Source organism: Leuresthes tenuis, unplaced genomic scaffold, assembly GCF_036924035.1.
Source record: "Leuresthes tenuis unplaced genomic scaffold, fLeuTen1.0.hap1 SCAF_13, whole genome shotgun sequence".
NCBI classification, from domain to species: Eukaryota; Metazoa; Chordata; class Actinopteri; order Atheriniformes; family Atherinopsidae; genus Leuresthes; species Leuresthes tenuis.
Window position 1 is genome coordinate 14844073 of NW_027325367.1, and position 23017 is coordinate 14867089.

The window sequence follows — 23017 nt, forward strand, 5'->3', positions numbered from 1 at the left end:
GAGGCACTGAGTGGCAGGAGGATCCATTTTTAGCTCGAGATCACCATCTAGTGGTAGAATTGAAGCACGAATTGTGTTTTTAACATCTAAACTCGTGTTTCCTGAGCTTTTCAGCTTCCAAGCCCATAAAACACCGGTGGCAGAGATTTGCAACCCCATTAGCGCATACAAGTATACAAACATGACTACCAAGTCAATAAAAACATTGGCAAATTGACCGCGCAGCCCAAACAACCACAGGCTTATGAGAGTCTGAATGAACTGACCAATCACAGGCTCAGGGGCAGTAAAAAATGAGGGGGTTTATGACCTTAAAGAGATCATGTAGAATACACCTAAAACAGAAAACAACCCCAAGGGGACATAAACTGTGACACTGAATGAGCACAGATGAAAAGAAAGTCGAAACAGGGCTAAAAATGTATCACAAAGGGATGAGACACAAATCATTTTATGTTTATGTTTATGTTTATGTATTTAGCAGACGCTTTTATCCAAAGCGACTTACAAATTAAGATTCAACAAGCTATATAAAGCTAACAATAAACTACATAGAAGGAACCCACTAGTCTGACTATGTCAGAGGTGACAGAGTAGAGATAGGACCATGACCATTTTATGACCAAATTTGACATAACATGACCAGGAAGAGATGTAGAATGACATAACCTGAATGAAGCAAAGGATTTGACAAACTGAGACTCAAAACAACATAAATTAGATGCAAAATTAAAAATCAGAGACGAGAGATGTGAAACGACCAAAACGAATCTTAAAAAAAAAGGAACGCAATAGGCATTATTTAAATATTATTTGAAAAAAATATTTGAAAATATGCAAGATAAAGTAAGACAAAAATACATGTTATAAGTCAAATTTGTCGCTTGGATAATCAATAACTGATAAACGCACAGGCAGCCAGGCTTTATACCAAGAATGAGCAGGGCAGCCAACACTTGTCGCTCGCGCGCATCCACCCGCCACACACGAAAGTCGATCCCCGCATGCGCAAAGCGGTATGGCTTCTCGGTGTCCAGGAGATTGTGGGAAGATGATGCGGCTGAGCGGCCGGCGCGGACCTCATGCATAGCTGGCCAATCTTAGCCATAGATTTTCACCTGCCTTGTCTAGTTTCTTGCCAAATTTGCTGTTCAATGTCGAACTGTAAGCGGAGCGGAGAGGAAACTGATAAGCTTTGAAGCAGGAGGATAACGAAGAAGAGAGAGAGAAGAAGAAGAAGAAGAGCGAAGCAGTATCGGGACGGAGTTGGGCATCACATTACACCGGATGTCATACGCTTTTAAATATCGACGAGGTAAGTAGCCGTTTGTTTCCAACTGTTTTTGTCATGTGTGTTTGCTCATATTGAGTCCCTACTCCGGTTTGGGTTTTTGACATTTGTGAATTCACGGTAAGAGGATTTTTTTCAGGGGGCCTTAATTGGGTAACTGTCCTCCGTGCTGTAAAACAGACCAGCCGTTTATCCACGAGAATCCATATGTCTCTACGTGGGTCGACGGCGTCATTTTGAATCACATTTTTGTTCTTCGTCACCTGAATTTATGTAGTCTTTTTTTTGTCGTTCGCAACATCTTTCAACCACCCACCTGTAAAACTAGGGCGTAAACGGACACATCTCAGCTTCCATAGCTAAAACCCCGAAAATGAAACCGGTGTTAGGGACCTGGTTTAATTGGCTGAGCCTGACTCTGTTGATACATCAAGCATCCTGTGAAGTATCCTCATCCCTTTTTGTCGTTGCAGAATTGCAGTAAGTGTGCAGTACTAACACAGATTTCTTTTTTTGTTGTTGTTGTTGTTTTTAGTTTTTTGCTTTTGGCATGCACCGGCACATGTAGGCAGATATCCATCAAACGGGCGTGTGGATCGTTGGGCATTTGTACTTAGGCCTACATCTAAGCTCGTTGATCAATTGAATTTAAGCCTCTTGAGCGGTCCAAGCGAAAACCTGCTGACACATGCGCCCCAGTCTTTTTGTTCTCGCACAAACCCGGTTAACCCTCTCTCATCTGGCCTCCCCCTGCAGCCACACTTGGTGCGCTACCATATGAAATCCTGCAAAGATTGTCCATTCTGCAGATTATTTAATCCTCACAACCATGTTGTGCCGTTGGTGTTCAGCACTTTCACGCAGCTGACATTGGAAGTAGACAGTAGATACAGTAGATACTGAGCAATTAATCATTTAAAGGACAGCTGATCTGACGCATCGGATTAATAATAGATTAATATAAAGACAAAAGCTCTTAGCTCCGTAGTGGATAAGAGCTGTTTGTTATGTAACACTGCCTAATTAGTGTCAGTGAGGCGCACAGCTCCACCTCAGTGTACACTGGAACTCTATCTATCTATCTATCTATCTATCTGAGGACAGCTGAAAACAGGGTTGGAGTGAGGTGCACTTTAGGATGATGAGTGGATTTGCAAAACTTCACAGTCCTTTATTATGAACTGCTTATAAAAGTGACTCAGCAAACGCAGGGCTCAGTTTTAAAAGCTCTCTCTTTGGGGCTAATTCATCGTATCGGATGTCAGTACAGACGCCGTTGACCTGTTGCTTACTTCGAGCAACAGCTTGCAGAGATACACAGGTTTCAGAGAAAACTGCTGGTCATCATCCACATGAACTTAATGGCAAAGAAGAGATGAGATTTCTCACCTCATGTGTTTCTCGCACACACTCCCGTTAAAATGGTTGCAAAAAAAAACCCAACTTCTTCTGTTTTTGTAACTTTAAGTGCCTCTGTAAATGACAGTTCTGATGATTATCACATATCACCAAAAAGCAGTGAAACTATGATATTTTCCAGGATGGTTATTGTTCTGTTGGAATCTTATATTTCTGCAACACGACCATGTACTGTTAAAACATTATGCGCTGTATGCAACAGCTGCAAGAAATACTTGCGTGCGCTTAAGCTCGTAGGATGCTTGCATGTGCAGTAATCTAATTTGGTGTCTCTCACTGACTTTGTTATTCTTCCTTCTCCGCCTCTCCTCACCGCAGTATAATCAAGACCAAAGGTTGAGCCATGGAGGTTGTAGCACATCTTGTGAATGACTCTGTAGAGTTTTACAAATGGAGCCTTACTATAGCAGGTAAGCAGGTGCAGCTGTTTCCAAGCCCCACACGGGAGCAGCGTACCACTTCATGAGTGCACAATCACACTTGTTCCATATCTGTGGTTTTTAGTGCTGTACAAACAGTAGTTACACAGAGATTTAAGACAATATGTTGGAGATGTAGATTGGTTACGAGACCCAAGTATAAACGCTTTTTCCCCCAGACAAGAGGGTGGAGAACTGGCCGATGATGTCGTCTCCCTTCCCCACCCTGGCCATCAGCTGCCTGTATTTGATCTTCCTGTGGGCGGGGCCCAAATACATGCAGGACCGTCAGCCCTACACTCTCAGGAAGACCCTCATAGTCTACAACTTCAGCATGGTGGTCCTCAACTTCTACATCGCCAAAGAGGTCAGTGTTGCTGTGGACCAGGGAGGGACTTGCAGGTCCAGATGCACTTCAGTGCAAGATAAAGAAGTTGCAGCTTACTTAGATTTTATAACATTTTCCCAGAAAATGCCATGGCGGCTTTTGAAATAACATTCCTTCAGGCTACATTAAAGCCCTGTGTGTGATAATTAACTGGGCTTCAGACTAATTATTTTGCTATAGGTCATCAAAGAATTAAAAAAAATTTTAAAAAACTGTAAATACTGATTATTAAACATACTCAGAAGGTCTTATAGAGTTTAACTTCTGGCTTTATGGATTGTAGGAGCACTAAAATGATAATAAAGGTCCAATCGTGAATTAGATTGCCTTCCCTTTTTAGTGTGTTTTAGATCCAGCTGCCTTTTTGAAAATCTATAACAACATCTGGCCCAGAACAAGTCAGAAGCTCTTATAGCCACGCCCACTTGGAGGGAGTTTCTGTTTTTTTGAAGCAGTCTCTTTTGTTTATGTCATTAAGCGTTTAACATGTTTATAGAGAAGCTTCTGCTTATTATTGACATTACATCGAAGCAGTTAAACAGTTTTCGGGGTCTTTTACAAAAGGCGAACGCAGGTCTTACACGGGGCTCTCTTGTTGCAAATATCCCGGTATGTTTTCACCAAGCTTACTCTGGTTAAGTCGTCAGGAATAAATAGTTTTCACTGCTTCAGCTGTAGCTGTTTCAAATCAGTTAAGAATTGCAAACCATTCTCCTCTCAGCCTTGATCTGACTTTGCCGTTTGCCACCTCTCATCAGCTCCTGATCGCATCGAGAGCAGCCGGGTACAGCTACCTCTGTCAGCCTGTCAAGTACTCGAAAGATGTCAATGAAGTCAGGGTAAGCTCACATATATTACCAAGCACATCCGGTCCGCTATTGCACATAATTTCATTAACGCAACTAATTCATGTTTAATCTTGTCACTTGTCATATATCCAGTCGTGGGGAAGAGCAGTCTATAAGCAGAGAGGATTTTTGGACAAACAGGGCATGGTTTTGGTCTTGCAAGCCTTAAGCTGCACCCCCACCTCCACCTTTAGACCTTTGTTCTGTCACAGTGGCCTTACTTAGGGATAAAAGATGCCACAGGACTGTGGCTTAGAGGGCGACGTCATGGACTTTGTGTGCGTCTACGAGACAGTGAAGAAGCTAGCTAGCTGTAAGCTAAATTGGAGAATTTCTTTTTTTTTACATGTGTGGTCACCGTGGTGTTTTTTTCTTGAGTGGACATCTATTATGTTTGGAACATAACAGTGTCAGGCAAGGACTGAACAAAGCTAAATGATTTATTTTGTATGGTACATGAAGTTTTTTTAATGACTGAACATGATCTCAGCAGAACTTTCAGCTGCCTTCACTGACATGTAACGGCACCTTCTGCAGTCTCTGATCAGACCCGTCAGATGCAGTTTCACACAGTGGTGACGGTGTCTGCGATTCACCTCCGTGAGATGCGGTAATTCACTCTGCCACTTTCGTATCTTCAGATAGCCTCTGCTCTCTGGTGGTATTATATCTCCAAAGGAGTGGAATTCTTGGACACAGTCTTTTTCATACTGAGGAAGAAGTTCAACCAGGTCAGCTTCCTGCACGTCTACCATCACTGCACCATGTTCATCCTCTGGTGGATCGGCATCAAGTGGGTTCCTGGCGGACAGTGTGAGTTACAGGATCTTCATTTATTGCAGCATCCAGCTTCCAAAATCTTACCAAGCTTGTCTTTGTGCTGGTTAGCCACCTATTAATAATGCAGCCAAAATGACATCTCCGCAGCATTTTTTGGTGCAACCATCAACTCTTCCATCCACGTCCTCATGTATGGTTACTATGGCCTGGCAGCCTTGGGACCTCACATGCAGAAGTATCTCTGGTGGAAGAAATACCTCACCATTATTCAGATGGTGGGTATAACTTGCAACTTACATAATCTAATGATGTTCTTGTCACAGCAATGACACCCTGTTTTGAGCTTTTTCCTCTCTGTGCTGTTCTCCTCTGCTCCTCACACTTTCTTGGAGTGAACACAGTGAGACTGCTTTATCTCCACTGTTTAGATCCACAACTTGTGCTGCATGCACTGAATTGCTGCAAACACGGGCAGTGAGTTAGAGGTTAGAGCAGCCAGCTCCTCCCCTCCTTTACTGTATATGAATCTCTTTTCACCGGGGGCAGGAAGGGGAGAGAATGATGGTATAAATCCGGTTTAATGACTCAAAGTGTGCCTAGAAATCTACTTTAGTAAACAGTGGAGTTCTTTACATAACATAGTCTCAGAGTGAATTAATTAGGTGTAATAGCGTTATAGGCTGGGCACTCCTGATTAGGTCTGGTTTTAGCTTACAAAGAAGACATGTGTTTGTCTCTTTAAACTGTTTGTGCTTGATATATAGATAGTTTATCATCTGAATATAAAGCACAATAAAAATGATGCTGAACTTCCCCATCGGTGCATTTATAACTGCTTTGCTGGTGTGTTTTTGTGGGCAGAATTGGGAATCAGTGGTGATGCACAATGCAAGTCACACAGAAAGGAGAGAACGTACTTCAAGAGAAGCATTGAACTTGGCATAATGTGCTCTCTAGGAATAACATTGTAATGCAGCTGCATTTCATATAAAAAGACAATGATGTCTGCCTGCTTACTCTGGAAGTGTTAGAATCTGTCGCTTAGTGTTTAGCATGTGAAGAAAACTGCTTAAATTGCCAGATGCTCTGTCGTTTCATTTATTTATTTATTTATTTAATTTTTGCTGTGTTTTTTGCGTAATCATTTATTATTTCTATCCATTTTCAACAGATCCAGTTCCATGTAACCATTGGTCATGCTGGCTACTCTCTCTATACCGGCTGTCCATTCCCCTGTTGGATGCAGTGGGCTCTGATTGGCTACGCCGTCACCTTCATCATCCTCTTCGCCAACTTCTACTACCACGCCTATAGACGCAAACCGTCTTCACAGAAAGGAGGCAAGCCTGTGGCGAACGGCACTTCTGCTGTGACTAACGGTCACAGTAACGTGGAGGAAGTGGAGGAAAACGGAAAGAGGCAAAAGAGGGGAAGACCGAAGAGGGAGTGAAAGAGGAAGAAGGGGTTCACTTGGTGAAAAGCAGAAAGAGAACAGATAAATAGAGGGGGAGGGGAAGGATAAATGGGAATTCAAACCAAATGACTATCCCTACAAGTAATGTAGATGGATATGACTTTGGACCAACTTTCAAAGGTAGCAATGTGTATTTGTGGGCTTGAGTGTCGGTCGTCTCTATAAAAGTTTTTTTTATCACAAAAAGCAAAATGCTGATCACATAGGCTCCACGCTCTTCTGTCCAACTGTTTTTTGGACCCTGATAGGACCAAAATATTAAAGGACCTGCAACCTGCTCAGCACCCACAACCAAAAATTCACCTCCAACTTTTGTACTCTGGATTCCAGTATTGTTTTATCTGAGCGCTTGAGTAGTCTTCAATATGCTAATTCATCTTCTAGTGCTCTAAAATCATTTTAATTGATTTAACTGTTACCATAAAAGAACACACCAAGAGGTGATTAATTTTTTTTTGTTTGTTTTGTTTATTTTTGTTTACAAAAACTTAGTTGACATGGTTAACACGGTTACCTATTAAAACAATACAAATTTCTCACAATTGCCATTTGTATTTAACTTCTTTGCAGTCACCTGCAGCAAACTACCAGTCCAACCTGTCATGAACTGTGTGTTGTTCTGCTGCTTTTACAATAACCTGCTGTTTTTCTTTGTGTTCTTTGTGAAACTAAAAGCCTGATTTTAAAACACTTGGAGTTAAACTGTAGAATTTGTTTTTTTGGGGCGGGGGGGGTTTATGCAAATTTGTGACTATCTTTGTGAAAATACATATTTTTGTGGGTCCTCACGACTTGTTTCTTTTTGCTGTGCGATGTAGCTGAGGTGCAAGACTTAAGAGGTTGAAGTTCAGCTGGATATTGTCTCACTGCCACATAGGACTGAAGGGAAACGCATCAAAAAGAACGAGCTCTTTTAAAGAAACAAATGGTCATCTCATTGTCTTATTAAAAAGAAACATGACACAGCTTCCTGGCTGCACATATAACTGAAATAAAGACAGCGTCAGCACTCCATAGTTTGGCTTGTGTGTCTTTCTGTTATTTTTGGCAGGAATCACAAATCAGCTGCTTTGCTGCACAGTAATGCTGCCTCAGACTGAGGTCCTCCCGTTTTCTCCCTCATCTCCATTGTTGGATGGAAAGATCTCTTACAGGTGTGTGTGAGACAGAGAGCGAGGCTGTGTCTTTGGCCTGTTCAGACAGATCTGCCCTAATCTTGGAGTACAAATTGGCTTTAGCTCCAAAAGAGCTTATTTCCACGTCACTCCATGAGTTGCTCAGGAAAGCAGGTCACTGGAAGAGAAGCCTCCTCTAATCTGCCAACAGTTTGCTATTGTAATTGTCAAACTATGGATGGTCCCAACAAAGACAAAAGAGATCTTGACGCTGTGACTTTAAGTCCTGTTTCATTCAGAAGTCGACAGACTTTTCCAAACACATTTATCCATTTCTTGAAACACACTACAGCCCACTGCACTATCACCAAATTGTGGATTTACTAATGGCATCTATTTAATTATTCATCAGCTATCTGTTTCCTGTTTTCCAAACGCTCTGCTCGTATTCATTCTGTAAGTCGAACTGTAACCTGCTACTTTTAGTGTTTTTCAAAATTTCACATCCTACAACGACACTAACTCGCACGCCTTTACCGCGAGCTCTACTTTTTATTCGGCTCCACGAGCGCCAATTAACACTTCCTGTTGTCCCAGTGCACCACCACCCATCTCGCTCCAAGGATCGCATCAGGCCAGAGGCAAAAGGAGGCCCAAGGGTGTATATGTGAATGATAGACCGGAGGAGATGAGTGAGAGGAGGGGCATTTGTCCTCCTCAGGGACACAGAGGGATCTAAGCATGTACTAAGAGGATTGAAGAATGGCCAAAGCTTTTCGCACAGGTCACAATAACCTGCATCCCCCCTGCAGCAGCAGGGATGAGCCAAAACATGAGCACATTCAGAAAAGGAACCCTTGCCATGGACCTTTGTGGCAGATTTAGCAGATGCACAATACAATGATGCAGTATTTGTGTGAAAACATCCAGAAAACATTAAATAACTTTTAAAATCAAACTATTCCAAAATATGTAATTCTCCCCGTGTCTTTAATTATGAAGCACGGGTTTAATAATGAGTTCCATGAGATTCCTGAGCGTCTGTAGACCCCTATATGCAACAAGGTGAAGGGTCAGTTTCAGGGGTTAATTCCCTTCCAGCCTGACCCATCATCTCATTATCAATTAAATGACTAAGAGAGACTAACAGAGGGGAAACAGTCAGCGTTTTATTGGCTCCTTGTCCGTGCAACAGATTACTGTCAGAACTTGTGCAGAGGAAGCTTTGTGCATGAAGAGCACCCTCTGCTGGGTCCAGTCTATACTTCTGGATCAGTTACAGACGAGAGGACGTGAACTATAATGTGTGCACACCTGAAGTCTTTATCAGCAGTCCATAACATGTTATCAGAAAAATCCATGAGCTTGAGCATAAAGGTTTTGATCAGTCCACCCACAGGATCTGGTTCAGTTTAATCTTATTATGGATGGGAAAATAAATAAATAAAAACTTTTATGCACTTAAAAATGTTAAAGATATAATAATCTTGGCCACAATTGCTAGAGTTTACATAGAGAGAAAAAAAAAGCAGGCACTGAGCATCGCCTCATTAAAGCCGTTCCCACAGTCAAACAAGTCAGTGGATTCAGTCCAGACATTTGATATGCAAATTAAAATTTTACTCCAAAAATCTTGGATAACTTTCAAAACTGCATTTTTCGAAACCCTTACAGACTGATAAAAGAGGAGGTGCAACACAGCGGCGCAGAACACAACTGTCCGTTCTATCTATTCTTGTGGGAAGCATTGTACAAAAACTGATGATAAATGTATCCACGCCGCTTTATCAATCATTGCACTTTTTCTATGGAAGACTGTTAAAATGGACTCAAAGTTCCAATCTCACTTTATTTAAGTTTCATCAACATAATGTTTTGAGTCATTATGCAGAGATACAAAGAGAAATAAAGAAGTCTAAAGGTGTCTTTAGCTCTATTTGGCTAAAGATGCCACTGGAGGGTTAAAAACATATAAAATGAGACCATAAAATATTCAGATTGGTCTCTGTCGCGCCCATTCGTGCGGCTGATTGTTTACTTCCTGTTTAACGTGCATCCTCACGTCATGGCCTTTGCCCTTGCAGTGCCTGGTGGTGCTGCGTTTGCGTCTCCTCACAGCGCTCTGCGGTAAGAAAAGATGAACGTGGAAATGCATTTGCTTTAACTTTTTTACATGACACGACGTAATTGCCGTAGAGAGTTTTTTTAAATTTTTTTTTTCATAGTCGAATCGGTCTCTGCAGGTTCGGGGGAATCCTTGAGTAAAGTTAGGCTGGGGGTGTTTATTCAGGAGCGCTCCCTGTAAGTAGAGAAGGGCGACATCTAACGGCCGGCTCACAAATACCTCAAACTTCATGTTGTTCATGTTTTGATATTTAAATCTTGTAAAGCTTGGCCATGCTTCGACTTCAAATGGTCAAGTCCTTAGCTTGATTTTTCTAGATGGTTAGGCAGTTTAAAGTAATGCGTGTTTTGTAGTTTTGCTTTAGCGGAGAGGAACATGCAGGCAACCACCAGCGGCGCTGCAGATCCTTCCTCATCGTCAAGATCAACAGCGGACCACAGCTCAGGAAGGAGAAGGATTCAGCACCGGGCTCCCTCGCCGGCTAAAGTCCAGCGAACTGCCCGACACTTACGTCGGTTGACATCCCCTCTCTGTGCGGAGAGAAGGAGAAACATCGGAGTGAAGGAGACGCTGAGATCCGCTGACAGAAGAGAGAGGGAGCCCGAGAGCCGCGGTGGAGCAGCTGTTCACCCGGATGGTGCTGAGGCTGATCCAGTCAGACCAAACAGGGCGGATGCTGTCGGAGAAGATTCACGTTCATCAGCACCGGCCCGTCGCTCCGCTTTACGCATACCCTGCTGCAAAGGCGACTCCGGCCGGCGTTTGTTGCCCGACAGAGCTTTGTCTCTGACGGAAAGCGAGAGAAAATCCGCAGAGGAGGAGGGGGACCACCCGGAGAGAAGCGGCGCTGTCGGCTGCGGAGCGGGCCTCGGGTTGGGTTTGTGGAGAGGAGGATGCTTACAGGCTGAGCTGATCCACTTCCATCTGCAAAGGAAATTAAAAAGGAACAGTGCGAGGATGCAAACCAAAGCGGACAGCACGGGCACGGTGCAGGCCGAGCAGGGCGAGCCGGAGCCGGCCGCACAGGCGGCTGAGGCGGCGTCCGTGACACAGCAGGACCAGGCCCTCGAAGAGGAGATGGAGAGCCTGCTGGAGGAAAATGAAGATCTCAAGGTTTGATACTTAAGATACTTAAGATTCTCTTGGTCGTCGAAATGATCCCGAATACCTACAATATAGAAAACTGAAGGAAGTATAGCTCACTGAAAACGAGTAAACATCTGCTTTACCATTTTAGGATATCAGGAAATGTTTTCTTTTTTTTTTGTACATTTGTAACTTGTAGATCCATTTATTCTTGAATATTTGGTGTCCAAAGTAAACAGTAATCAGTTGATTTGTCTGTTGAACATCCCCCATGTCTCAACAGACCTCAATTGAAAACACACTGACTACAGATGGTTAACTGATTATTGATTATGCTGGTATTGATCCTCTAGGATCAATAATATGCATTGTAAAGAATGTACCATCCACACTGTCAGTAGCTGGGATTTAACTCTAAACATGTTCGGAACTGTTTGGAAATAGAAGTGAATGTTTCTGTAAAGATGGCTGTTTTGTTGGCATACTCCATCTTGAGGGACCACTCAAATACTAAACTTCAACAAAGTATGTCATTCTGTAACTGAGACACATGCACCTCCTCTGTGATTGAACTAGTGTGAAATAGAAGAGATGAGGACCGAGATGGAGGAGATGCGAGACACTTTCTACGAGGAGGACACTTGTCAGCTGCAGGAAATGAGGCGTGAGTTAGAGAGGGCCAATAAAAACTGCCGAATACTGCAGTACCGACTGCGCAAGGCTGAGAGGAAGAGGCTGCGCTACGCCCAGACGGGAGAGATCGATGAAGAGCTGCTCAGGAGTCTGGAGCAGGACCTGAAGGTAGAGGGAGGGTGGCTGCAGGAGTGGGTCTGTGCTGATGCTCTGTTTTTCTAACTGTTAAGATTCAAGCTGTTGATGTGGCCACCACCACCGAAGAAAAACATGCTGATATTTTACAGATGAGCACAATGGTGGGGTGGCTCCCGATGACTTTACCGGTTCTTGCAATGTGTTTGTCACAAGCTGTGATCACGGGCAGTTTTGCATAGTTTAAAGCTGAAACATCAACAAAACTGTATGTCCTTATGTAGCCTGACGGAGATGATGGATCCTTTTGAGATTTCACTGTGATTATTCCAGGTAGCAAAAGATGTGTCTGTAAGGCTGCACCATGAGCTGGAAAAAGTGGAGGAGAAACGCACAAAGACAGAGGAGGAGAACGAAAAACTGAGACAGAAACTCATAGAGGTGGAAGTGTCCAAACAAGCGCTACAGAATGAACTAGACAAAACCAAAGAGGTAAGTATCTGATCTTTTCGGTTATATGTAGTACCCTGTAATCTGTATATTCTGATTTGTTCAATGAATACACACCAGTACAGCTTAGATGCATTCTAATGTAAACAGAAAAAGTCTAACGCCACCCATACTTTCATTATGTTTTGCTTCTAAGCAGCCAGACTTTCTTGTTATGGTGTAGAGACCTTTTTCGATAGTTCTGCAGCCTTCCTGAAGGTATTTCAGACTATTTTTTTTTGTAACATTGGCTGCATTTCCAAAGGAATGCAGATTATAATATGGGTTAAGCCACATAACAGCATTGTTACAATTCTCGTTTTCTGGCACTTTATTGCCAAAGACGCATCATTTGTTCGGATTTATTTTGTTGCATCAGTGAAAAATACCAGAGATAACACAATTTTACACACAGATCATATGTTTGTTTTCAAATGCAAGGTGATTGCCAAGAGCTTCTAGCTAGAAAACTTATCTTAGCATGGTGTGCAGTGTGTCCTGCAATGTGAGAACTAAAGAAGTGGCAGGCTTCCTCTATACCAAAAAAAGACTGGATACAGAACTTCAGAGATGGATCTAGCCCCTCAGATGATCCAGCTACTGTTCACTGAAGCCTCATCAGTCTCCATTAAAGAAGGTATTCTTAAGAAAGGGAAACCGAGAAAAGCTTGAGGTATGCCAAATACCTCCAAGAACTGGACTGAACAATCAGTGGCAACAGGTTTTATGTAGAGATGAATCCTCCCCAGAGCCGAACACCAACTTTACATAACTATTGGACAGCAATTTCCCTCAGGCTGAATAAAGCTTCTTGAATCTTGAATCTACTTCAGCTGCGTGGGTTCATGAGAGGGAACAGAACAAAAGGCAGGGTTCAGGCTGTGTTGAAGAATAAACATGATCTTGCTAAATATTAACATTCAAGCTCTTTAGAATTATGCTGTAAAACCAACATTCACAACAACAAAAAATAAAAGATGATAAAGACACATTTTCTATCTTCTGTTAAGTCCCAAAAGAGAAGAGGAAGCAAGGACGTCCAGAAGACTGACAAGAAATCAGCACAGACTCCTACTGAGGTGAGGCGCTATTACTAATAACAATGTCATCTTTGGTTATTATTTTTATACTGCATTAACTAATGTATCATCCAAAATGATGTAAAGAAACAAAAGGACGTAGCTTTTAGAGGAATATCCTGTGTCCTGTGTAATTTCCCGCAGTGTCACCTTATCTTTTCCTCTTAGTCACCTTATTACACACATTCTCAAATCAAACATTTGGCTTTTCACTTCAGGTTACCAGAATATCTATAATTGAAGCTGAGAATCAAAACTTCAGCAATTAAGTTAGACTTAGTGCATGTTAAACATCCTGTTGGCAGATGTTTTCTTGGCTCAGAGAGATAGTAGAAAATCCTCGCTTTAATCTTAAGTCTTTGCATCTTTGAAGGTTATCACAGAAACCGACTTTAAAAAAAAAGGATATGATCGTCGATGATGATGATTTGAATTTTGTTGTCTCAGGAGGATAATGATGACCTGAAGTGCCAGCTAGCTTTCATCAAAGAGGAAGCCGTGCTTATGAGGAAGAAGACAGCCAAGATTGACAAGGAGAAAGATCGTCTGGAACAAGAGTTGCAGAAGTATCGCTCCTTCTATGGAGAGCTGGACAGCACTCATCCTAAAGGGGAGGCCGGGGGACCCCCAACTACTCGTGAGTCAGAACTGAAGCTACGACTTCGTCTGGTTGAGGAAGAGGCCAACATCCTGGGGAGGAAGATAGTGGAGTTGGAGGTAAAAGCAGACAGTTCTATGCTTGGTTTTTTTGAGGGGAAGTTACAGTGATTTATGAGCTGGTCGCTGTCTTTTCAACCAGGTGGAGAATCGTGGCCTGAGGGCCGAGCTGGACGACCTCCGCGGTGAGGGAGAGGGTGCTGGGAGCTCTGGGTGTGGCGCGGTGGGTGGGTCGGGCACAGGGCGAGGCTTGGGCGATGATCTGACGGAGCTCCGGCAGCAGCTGCAGCTGGTGGAGGATGAAGCAGAGCTTCTGAGGAGAAATCTCGCTGATGCTGAAGAACAGAACAAGAGGGTGACTGCTGAGCTGAACAAGTTACGCTTCAAGGCTGGGACTCATGAGGGAGGCGCCAGGCATGGAGGAGCCACAGGAGGGGCAGTGATTGATGCCGCTAAAGTAGAAGCACTGCAGGAGGAGCTGAAAGCAGCGAGACTACAGATTAATGATCTGAGTGGCAAGGTATGTAAGACTGAATAACATATGTTTTTGCTCTTTTATGAGCTGACTAATATAAAGAATCTTAAAATAATGTATTTGTCTTTTTTTTCTATATTCAATTAAATCAGCTTTTATCTGATAATGATTTAATCTTGTTTTCAGGTTGCACAGACGAGCTTTTATAAAAAATGCTAATGATATTCCAACACTGTCAATGCTTACAAACTGATGTATTTAATCTATTTGATGGTAATTTTATTTACCAATTCAATATTTTGCGTGTTCCCTGTATTTATAGTGTTTATAGGGGCTCAAATTAGGGGGAATTAGCTCAAATTAGTACACACTCATAACTTCAGTATAACACTATTACTATTAGTCCTAAGTGTTACACACTGTTTTTTTCACAGGCTATGTACAGTTATTGTTTTTTTTTCAATTTTGCATTGTCTGGGAGTTGTCTGGGATGCTTAAAATCATATTTCATGACAATAAGTTCATTAGAAAATCACAAAGCATAATGATTTTATTTGAGTAAAACTTGGTACACAAGAGTTAATAGGATCCATCATGTGGGCACATTTGTTCATAAAGTTTATTTGCTTGCTGAAGCAGCTCTTGCCTCTCTACTGCCTCTCTCTCCCCAATCAGGTAATGCAGCTGCAGTACGAGAACCGCGTGCTCCTCTCAAACATGCAGCGCTACGATCTGGCCTCACATCTCTCCCTGCGGCCCAGCCCGCGTGACAGTGATGCAGAGAGTGACGCCGGAGGGGCTACAAGCGGCCGTCGTGAAAGCGACGAGGACTCCACCTCCTCCCGCCTGCTTCCACCTCACCGCAAACGCGAGGGCCCTGTAGGCGGGGAAAGCGACTCGGATGAGGTGAGAAACAATAACGGCAGCAGCCGGTGCATGACGCCCACACGGGGTCTATACACCCCCCCTGGGTCAGAAGGGGCTGCCTCATCTGCCTTGGCCCGCTTCCTGCCCGGTGGCCGCTGCAGCTTCCGTGAAAGGCAGCAGATGATAGACATCCGCTTGGAAGCCGAGAGGCTTGTTCGCACTATCGACAGGCTAATCGCTGACACGGCCACCATCATCTCAGAGGCGAGGGTCTATGTTTCTAATGGCGACTTGATGTTTGGAAGGGGAGGAGACGAAGGTGGAGAAGATGATGGGAGCAGGATCAGGGAACATGAACTGTTGTATCGCATTAACGCCCAGATGAAGGCCTTCAGAAAAGAATTGCAAGCTTTCATTGACCGACTGGAGGTGCCAAGGCTTGAAGACAGGCAGACTGAGGAGCCACTGTCGGTGAGGACAAGGCTGAAAATGTTTGCATGTCATTGGGTCATCCAAAAGTTCCAGAAGAGTAAATGCTGATTCTGCTTCCTCTTTTTTCTCACTTGGTTCTCATCTGTTATCCCTTTCCATTCCTCTCGTTTCCACCAGATGTTCCAGCCCATCATTTTGCTTATCCTCATACTCGTGTTATTCTCATCCCTCTCTTACGCCACTATCTTTAAATTAGTCTTCCTCTTTACTCTCTTCTTTGTTCTGTGATGTAAGCTTCTTTAGTTCACCTCATCCCTCATTTGTTTTTGCTCTGTTGTTTTTCGTTTTTTTTTTTTTTCCCCACCCTGCATAATTTGTTGCCAAGGTAACCCGAATGCATAGAAACAGCTCAGCACTTGCCAAGCATTGGTTTTGACACTGGAGTCTACATTTTCACAACACTACGCCATCTTCATCAGTCTCTCAAGAAGGTGAGTTGCAGAGTGTTGCTGTGCTTTGAGACACGCTAAACTAAAAACTGAAAACTGAAACTGAATAATTCATTTACAGAGTGAGAGGACAGGAAGGAGGAGTTGACAATGTTGCCACATGGAAAGTAAAGAGACCAGAGTGATAAAAGATGCCTGGTGCATAATGGGAGGTTCCATTCCTATCCCAACATAACTAAAGCGATGTATCAGGTTTACCCAAACCGTCCAAACAGCAAAGATTGAATCCTAATGTTAATGGTAGAGAGGGTGTATGCTTCCTCAAACCATGCAGACAGCTGGTTCCACAAGAGAGGGGACTGATAACTGAAGGCTCTGCCTCCAGTTCTACTTTTAGAAAGTATAGGAACCACAAGTAAGCCTGCAGTTAGAGAGTGAAGTGCTCTGTTTGGAAAATACTGAGCTACAAAGTCTTCACGGTACAGTGTAACTTAGTCATAAGTGCTATTACATGCGAGGAGAAGAATTTTAAATTCTATTCTGGATGACATGAGACATAAGGGAGGAGGTGCATGTGTCTACAGTACTGTAAGATGCGGTATGGAAATCAGGAGGATGGTGCTGCTAACTGGCTTTTTTATACTGATATAAACATATTCCAACATGTTCCCAGTACTAATCGAATAGAAAAAAGAAAGTAACTCTTACCAGCACACACACACGCATACACACTCGGGATTAAATGCTTTGGATAATTAGCCGAACATTTGCCAACTGTTTCAGCCACTAATATTCCGGACAATTTACTTCAACTCTGGGTGGAAAATCTCCAGAACAAGTCTGAAACAAAAGTTCCAGACACATTTGCGTTCTCACACGCCACCTCTCTGGAACATTTGTGGAACTTTTCAGGACTCTGGCATGTGTTAAAAAAAAAACAACAAAAAAAAGCAGCTAATGAGATAGGTTTGCCTCACCCTTGTGGCTAGTCTGGCACTGTTCAAATAAAAAAATGACACAGAAGTCAGGAAGTGCCGAAACAACACCAAAGTGCTTAGTACACCAGCTATCATGACGGCAGTTACCTTAACCGATCTCTTCTACCAAAATCTTCTCTGGTAGAAGCTTCTGAACTCAACCGTCTCTTTGTTTTTCAGGGCGACATTTGCTGTGCCGTGCCGTTGTTGTTGCCTCAAGGTAAAGTAAGGACAAAGTTTGTTTGTATCCCTCCTCTCAGCTCATGAGGGGTTTGTCATTTTGTACGAAACACAACAGGTGGAAGAACGATGATCGGGGGGGGGGGGGGCTTTAAACTGGGAGGAATTTTAATCGTGTCAAGTGCCAAATGTCAGATCTTGTTATCTGGGGTTCCAAAATTCCCAGTGGAGCCCCTGATTATCGGCAGGCGTTACTAATTGATGATGAGGCAGATGGAGAGTTGCACCTGCTCGGCATGAGTCAAGACTCCGGGTTCAAGCTGTTCCAGGATGTTTTGCTTCTGTGCACAATTTGAACCATAAAGTGAAGCCTGTGATGATGTGTTGATTGCTTTACCTAATCATTTTCCAATATGTGCCATAAAACATTCAGGCCTGAGATTAGTCTAGGTGAACCATAAATTACACTTAAAGTAATAGGAAAAATGTTAAGTATGACTGAAAAGTATGCCAAACGTGCCAGGCATCCAACTGTCAGTCTCCTTTTCGTGACAATCTTCAATAAAGATATTATTGACTGCGGCACATTGTTACTCACTGTGTCACCCACACCCATTTGGCATCATTTGGAAAGATGATTTGCAACACAACGTGATCACAAGACCAAATCTGCCCAAGCACCCTAAAACAGAGTAGCAACAGAGAAGCCCATTGGCCGGGAGACTGAAGCAGCTGAAATAGCTATGTAAACACTTTCCCTCGCTCCGTGAGCCCCAGTAATTATAGCCTGGATGCTGGTGACGACAGTCGTCCTATCGAGACTTCAAATGCTGGAATAAATTTGACATTATGCTATTTGAAACTGACTCCGAAGGCGCGCTCACGTAAACACTGGGAGGTGGTATAAAAACTGGGGACCCCGGCTGGAACAGAAGATGTTTACCCTTTAGCTTTGCACGCCGGACCATATCCCAACAGCGTAAAGAGAAGGGGGCCCTTTAAATCGAGTGCGAGTCGCTTTACGTAACACAGCGAGGGGGGAAAAGTGAGTGGAAGCACCGCCGACAGGGGACTTTACAGTTTAACAACGCGGGGGGTGAATGTGCCGGGGAACCCAGAGCAAACAGCGCAGGGACTAGAGCTGGCTGCGGAATTATACCGCTGGGCAGGGAGCACCTCTGTGTGGACTCAGGTAAGAAAAGCGGCTTTACTTAAGCGAAGGCAGCGACTTTCATGGGGTTTGGAGCCACCTGTAATCTCTAAAACCTTACGTTGCAAGATTCTACCGAGACTAATTTCACATTTTTAAAAAATATTTCAATAAACAACTTTATTTAATTTGAGTCAGAGTTTATCCTTTATGTTTTCCTTTAATTGCCTCGGCACGCACTCCCTCCGCGCGTCCCTGTCCCCTGTCCTCGGGACATTCAGTCACTTTACGAGGCATAGTTACAAGATTATTAATATCCATACTCTTACATCACAGATGGGAGGGAAGAGGCTGGTACATTCGGGCACCTTCGACAAGATACTTGCACTTTTGAATGATGGCAAAAACAATAACAACACCTGTTTTTTTTTCAATTCGTACCCCGATTGGGGTTCAGCTTCATCACCAATTAACGGATTTGACTGACAGACTTGAATGCGTCATAGATGTGACGCAGCAGGTTCATGAGGAATACATTATGATGTGAAGCCCTGGGGAAAGATGAAGGGCACTGTCATCCTATTTTTTTTTTTTTTTTTTATACACATGTAACAAATAATCGTTTCAAGATTTGTTCCACTGCGCAAACAAAATAATATAAATAAGATTAATATGTCAGGATGTTACATTAGTGAATTCTGTACAAGCTTTCATGCTTACACAACTGACACCATTCGTTCAAAGTAGTGTCATGTTCCAAGCTAATGACCACCTCACTGCATGCTTGGGATATATTTTTTTTCCTCCACAAGTGTAGCAAGGTGTAACAGAGGCAGGCTTGATGTCCAAGTGACCAATAGTCTAAATGCTTGCCTCGGTGCTGTCATGCAGTATTCTCGTCCACGCGTGCTGCAGAGTTACAGAAGACTGACGTGCCTGTGAATTTTAGAGAAGAATGCCAAAGCAGAGGGCTGTAAATGCCTGACCTTTGTGAGAGTGGAAACCACAACAACATAAAAAAAAAGAAAGAAAGAAGGTGATTTATGCCGTTAGGAAAAGTGGATGTAAACTGAGATTCACGGGGATTAAGAAAAATAAAAAGGTTTCACACCCAGTTTCACCTCCATCAGGCGTCATTGCGGCTGGTGAAGCAGCTTTTTCTTTCAGGGTAAAAAGAATATTCATTAAAAGCAGATTTCGGTTACGTAACACGGTAACACACGGAGAATGAAAATAAAGCAATGTTTGTTTTTCTTTTTTTTTTTATTCATACTTCTTCGGCACTCTATTAACAGGCCTCTCTCTTTCTCGTGTCTTTGACCCTTTTTAGTGTTTCCAAGCCATCAATCCTTCTCGTCCCCTCGCTGTCAGCCTGACAGTGACCTCTGACAGGAAAGTGAAACGGGAGAAAGGGGAAACTGCCATTTGAAAAGGCCTCTGGGTATTGAACAGCCTGCGTCATGGCAGCCATTGATTTGGAGGTTGGGCTGGAGCGCAGAGGCCGGGGATGGGGGCAGGAGAGGCCAGATCTGATGGACAACTTCGACTCAGAGATGCAGGAGTGGGAGGATCAGCTGCAGGACATCCAGAAGAAAATTGAAGAGGTACATTTTGTACACACAAGCTGGGGCGGGTCGAATTCCACAGAGATGGGACTTTGAAGTCAGTTCTCAAATCATCTCAACATTACTTTGCTCTTTAATCCTATTATGTGCATTGAATAATGCCCTGTAATGGGCAAAAATTGTATGAGTAAGTAAGCTTCTGATACACTTTACACCTTTACACAACCCCTCTCAGTGAATAGCTTTGCACAATACTACATCTGATGATGTGGAGAAATAGAAATGAATCTCCATAGCTTGTGTTCAGGGCAGATGGAGCGTCAAACATTTTCTGTCGAGTAAAGTTGCTCAGTTGCTCTTTATCAGAAAGAAATGTAGCCACTTAGGATTTACTTTGGTTTAACAGTGATCCTAAAACACACGTGGGGGAACGTACTGTCCGGTCTCTGGGTGAGACCTTGTCTTCTGTGCTTCCTAGTGAGCATGAACTGGAGTAAAGTCTTTGTGTGTGCCATAATAAACTGTTGGCAGCACGCAGACTGACTCAGCCGCACTGCCTTGTTGGAAGGACGGAAGAAAAAAGCGTTAACAAGCTTATTAAGCTGTGATGTGCTGACAGACGTGCTGGTCACACGCAATTTTCCCTGTCATTCACACACACACACACACACACACAGTCTGAAAGTGGATACTAACAGAGGCACCAAAGGTTGCGATGGCAAACAGATGCTCATGCAAAGTGGAATAACATGTGCTGATCACAAATATAAGTTAGATGGTGCCGTGAGCTTGGGATAATTATAAGACCTTTTTGTTGTGGAAACTTCACACGTGGCTGAGGAACAGCGCGTTCGAGTTCAAATTTCTGAAGGATGAATTAGATCAACGAGAAAGGAGCGGGAAGAGCTTCATGTTTTCTTCTGTTTTTCTGTTCCAGCTGTACAATGAAGTCCAAGCCCGCAGAGGAGCAAACGACAGCACTGCCGACAACCAGAAAAATGGCAGCTCGCTGGAGTGTGGGCTCGGGCACCATGGCAACGGCCTTTTTGCGCCCGTCCACCACAGTGTGAATCACCCAGGAGATGTAACCATGCCACATCACTATAGTAACAGCTGTAACTATAGTCCCAACGGGTACAGCTACCCCAGGAGTCACCAGAATGGCTACGGTCACTGCCACTCCAACGGGGTCTCAGAGATCGGAGACTTACTGCAGGACTATTTGGGCAAAGGGAAACAAATGAGCCGGAAGAACAATGGAGCTCGCCATGTGGTAAGTGGAGGTGTTTTGCCGACTTGTGCCTCATTCTGTTGGTATTTGCACATTGGAAGAAACAAAATAAGAGGACATGATATGAGTCAAAGCTATGGTTGTGGCAGGAACATATTGATTACAGTTACCCTCAAGTCTGCTTACAGAGACAGGCCACTAGATAGGAGTTAGTTTCACACTTAAGCTCTTGCACTTTCGCAACGCCTGAATAGTTGAGTAGAAAGCCAAGATGCTGATGAGAGCTCTTTCCTGGTCCATTATGAGCGTATCAGAGTAGCTTCTGTTGTGCTATATTGAGTGATAATCAGGAGTCAGTTCAGGTTTTGTTCTGGTACAGCAAAGCCACCCTCCCCAGGGATCCTGAATAGTTTTTAAAATATGTATTTTCATCTCTTTAAGCACTTCAGTGACACAATCAAGGTGAACCAGGACATCTCTGCATACCAGGATGAGATGAGGAGAAGATCTAGAAATCAAAGGTAAGAATTAGAATTAAAGAATCAAGCTTGTTTCCAGGTTTCTGATTGCTACTTTTATTTAAAATGTCATTTTTTTTATGTTCAACTAGGCTTGGGCAAGGGCAGGTTTTGGGCAGTTTTGAGGAAACTGAAAACAGGAAGAACCAAGTGTCTCACATGAAGAACTCCCCCTGCAGAGAGAGTTCCCCCAACAAGGAAAACACAGGCTCAAAGCCCCCTCTTGGACAGCGGGATGCTCCTGTTGCACAAGCACGCTCGCAGCTGCCGGTCACAACAGCTGAGTCTCCCTCTCTGGACAGGAAGTCCTTCAGTCCAGGAGTCCTGGGAGACAGGAAGTGCGGCAGCCCCTCTGTTCTCAGGAAGTTTGGAGCCATGCTTCAGGAGAACGAGGGCAAAACGCTTACAGAGTCTGGAGTGGTGAGCCATCAGGCGTCAGTCCCAGAGGCAAAGTGTCCCACTCCTGGCTGTCAGCGCAGAGCTTTTGGAGCCGCTGGAGCGGCCGGCAGAGTGCCCATGCGTGTGCCCAGTCAGAAAACCCAACCAGATTCCAACGTGCTGACAGCAGATGTAGAAGCCAGCCAAGAGTGGGGTTTAGTATTAGACTCTGGGAGGCCGAGCTACAGGGATCAAAGAGGATGCTATAACAGTTCTAAAGGTTCTCAACCTAGTCCCCAGCAGGCCCAGAGGAGATCACAGGTTCCGGGTAGCCCAAAGATGAGACCCAGGGCTAACAGTGGGGCTGAAAGAGATGGAGGGTTGGCTCAAGGGGAGAAGGCAAGGAAGCCTGCACTCCAACATGCTGACTCCAAAATGGACTACAGAGCCTCAAGTGCTTCCCCAGGAGCTCAGAGGATCCAGAGGGGACAAGAGTTGCCAGCTTGTGGCCATTATAGGGACGAGGGACTTATTGAACTGCTTGACATGCTCGAGATCCAACACGAGTACAGCTCCAGTCCCAGAACAGGATACACAGCATACCGACAGGAGTCACAGCAGGTAGGTTCCGCTTCGTTGTTTAGCATCAGCTCCACAATCAGCAAGTCTCTGGTGCGCTCTGACATGTGGTGTGTGTTTCTGTCCAGGTCCATTCGAGTGAGCTGTCCACAGCCAACCCCAAGAAGAGTTTCTCTCGTCCTGCACGGCCGGCCAACCAGCGACCTCCCTCCAGATGGGCCAGCCGCACCCCAACTGCCAGAATCACTGCCCCGTCAGGCCCAATTTACTGCCCTCCA

The 23017-nt window shown here is 43.9% G+C and overlaps 2 protein-coding genes across 7 annotated transcripts; both read left to right on the forward strand.

Annotated features, from left to right (window-relative positions):
- The first annotated feature begins 1039 nt into the window (after positions 1-1039).
- elovl4b (ELOVL fatty acid elongase 4b) lies at positions 1040-7622 on the forward strand. The gene is made up of 7 exons (XM_072362130.1): positions 1040-1315; positions 3029-3120; positions 3309-3496; positions 4276-4356; positions 5007-5178; positions 5293-5420; positions 6317-7622. Exons 2-7 carry the CDS (start codon positions 3054-3056, stop codon positions 6593-6595), a joined length of 915 nt encoding a protein of 304 aa, XP_072218231.1. The 5' UTR covers positions 1040-1315; positions 3029-3053; the 3' UTR covers positions 6596-7622.
- A 2235-nt stretch (positions 7623-9857) lies between these two features.
- LOC140267276 (microtubule cross-linking factor 3-like) lies at positions 9858-19930 on the forward strand. Of its 6 annotated transcripts, none has more exons than XM_072362499.1 (10): positions 9858-10972; positions 11522-11746; positions 12047-12205; positions 13213-13281; positions 13729-13998; positions 14081-14458; positions 15089-15751; positions 15890-16203; positions 16283-18510; positions 19799-19930. In XM_072362499.1, the coding sequence occupies exons 1-8, from the start codon at positions 10235-10237 to the stop codon at positions 15998-16000; spliced, it is 2613 nt and encodes an 870-aa protein (XP_072218600.1). In that variant the 5' UTR covers positions 9858-10234; the 3' UTR covers positions 16001-16203; positions 16283-18510; positions 19799-19930. The 6 variants fall into 6 exon arrangements, with proteins under 6 accessions (XP_072218600.1, XP_072218603.1, XP_072218601.1 ...); XM_072362502.1 differs by having other exon boundaries at positions 16283-17363; XM_072362500.1 differs by having other exon boundaries at positions 16283-17358.
- The last annotated feature ends 3087 nt before the right edge of the window (positions 19931-23017 follow it).

What these genes read in the sequence shown, in the direction of transcription:
- elovl4b (XM_072362130.1), top strand. Translation starts at nt 3,054, where the DNA reads ATGGAGGTTGTAGCACATCTTGTGAATGACTCTGTAGAGTTTTACAAA. An exon ending in AAGATGTCAATGAAGTCAGG is followed by an intron (nt 4,357 to 5,006) that starts GTAAGCTCACAT and finishes TCGTATCTTCAG; the next exon opens with ATAGCCTCTGCTCTCTGGTG. An exon ending in ACCTCACCATTATTCAGATG is followed by an intron (nt 5,421 to 6,316) that starts GTGGGTATAACT and finishes CATTTTCAACAG; the next exon opens with ATCCAGTTCCATGTAACCAT.
- LOC140267276 (XM_072362499.1), top strand. Translation starts at nt 10,235, where the DNA reads ATGCAGGCAACCACCAGCGGCGCTGCAGATCCTTCCTCATCGTCAAGA. An exon ending in AACTAGACAAAACCAAAGAG is followed by an intron (nt 12,206 to 13,212) that starts GTAAGTATCTGA and finishes TCTTCTGTTAAG; the next exon opens with TCCCAAAAGAGAAGAGGAAG. An exon ending in TTAATGATCTGAGTGGCAAG is followed by an intron (nt 14,459 to 15,088) that starts GTATGTAAGACT and finishes CTCCCCAATCAG; the next exon opens with GTAATGCAGCTGCAGTACGA.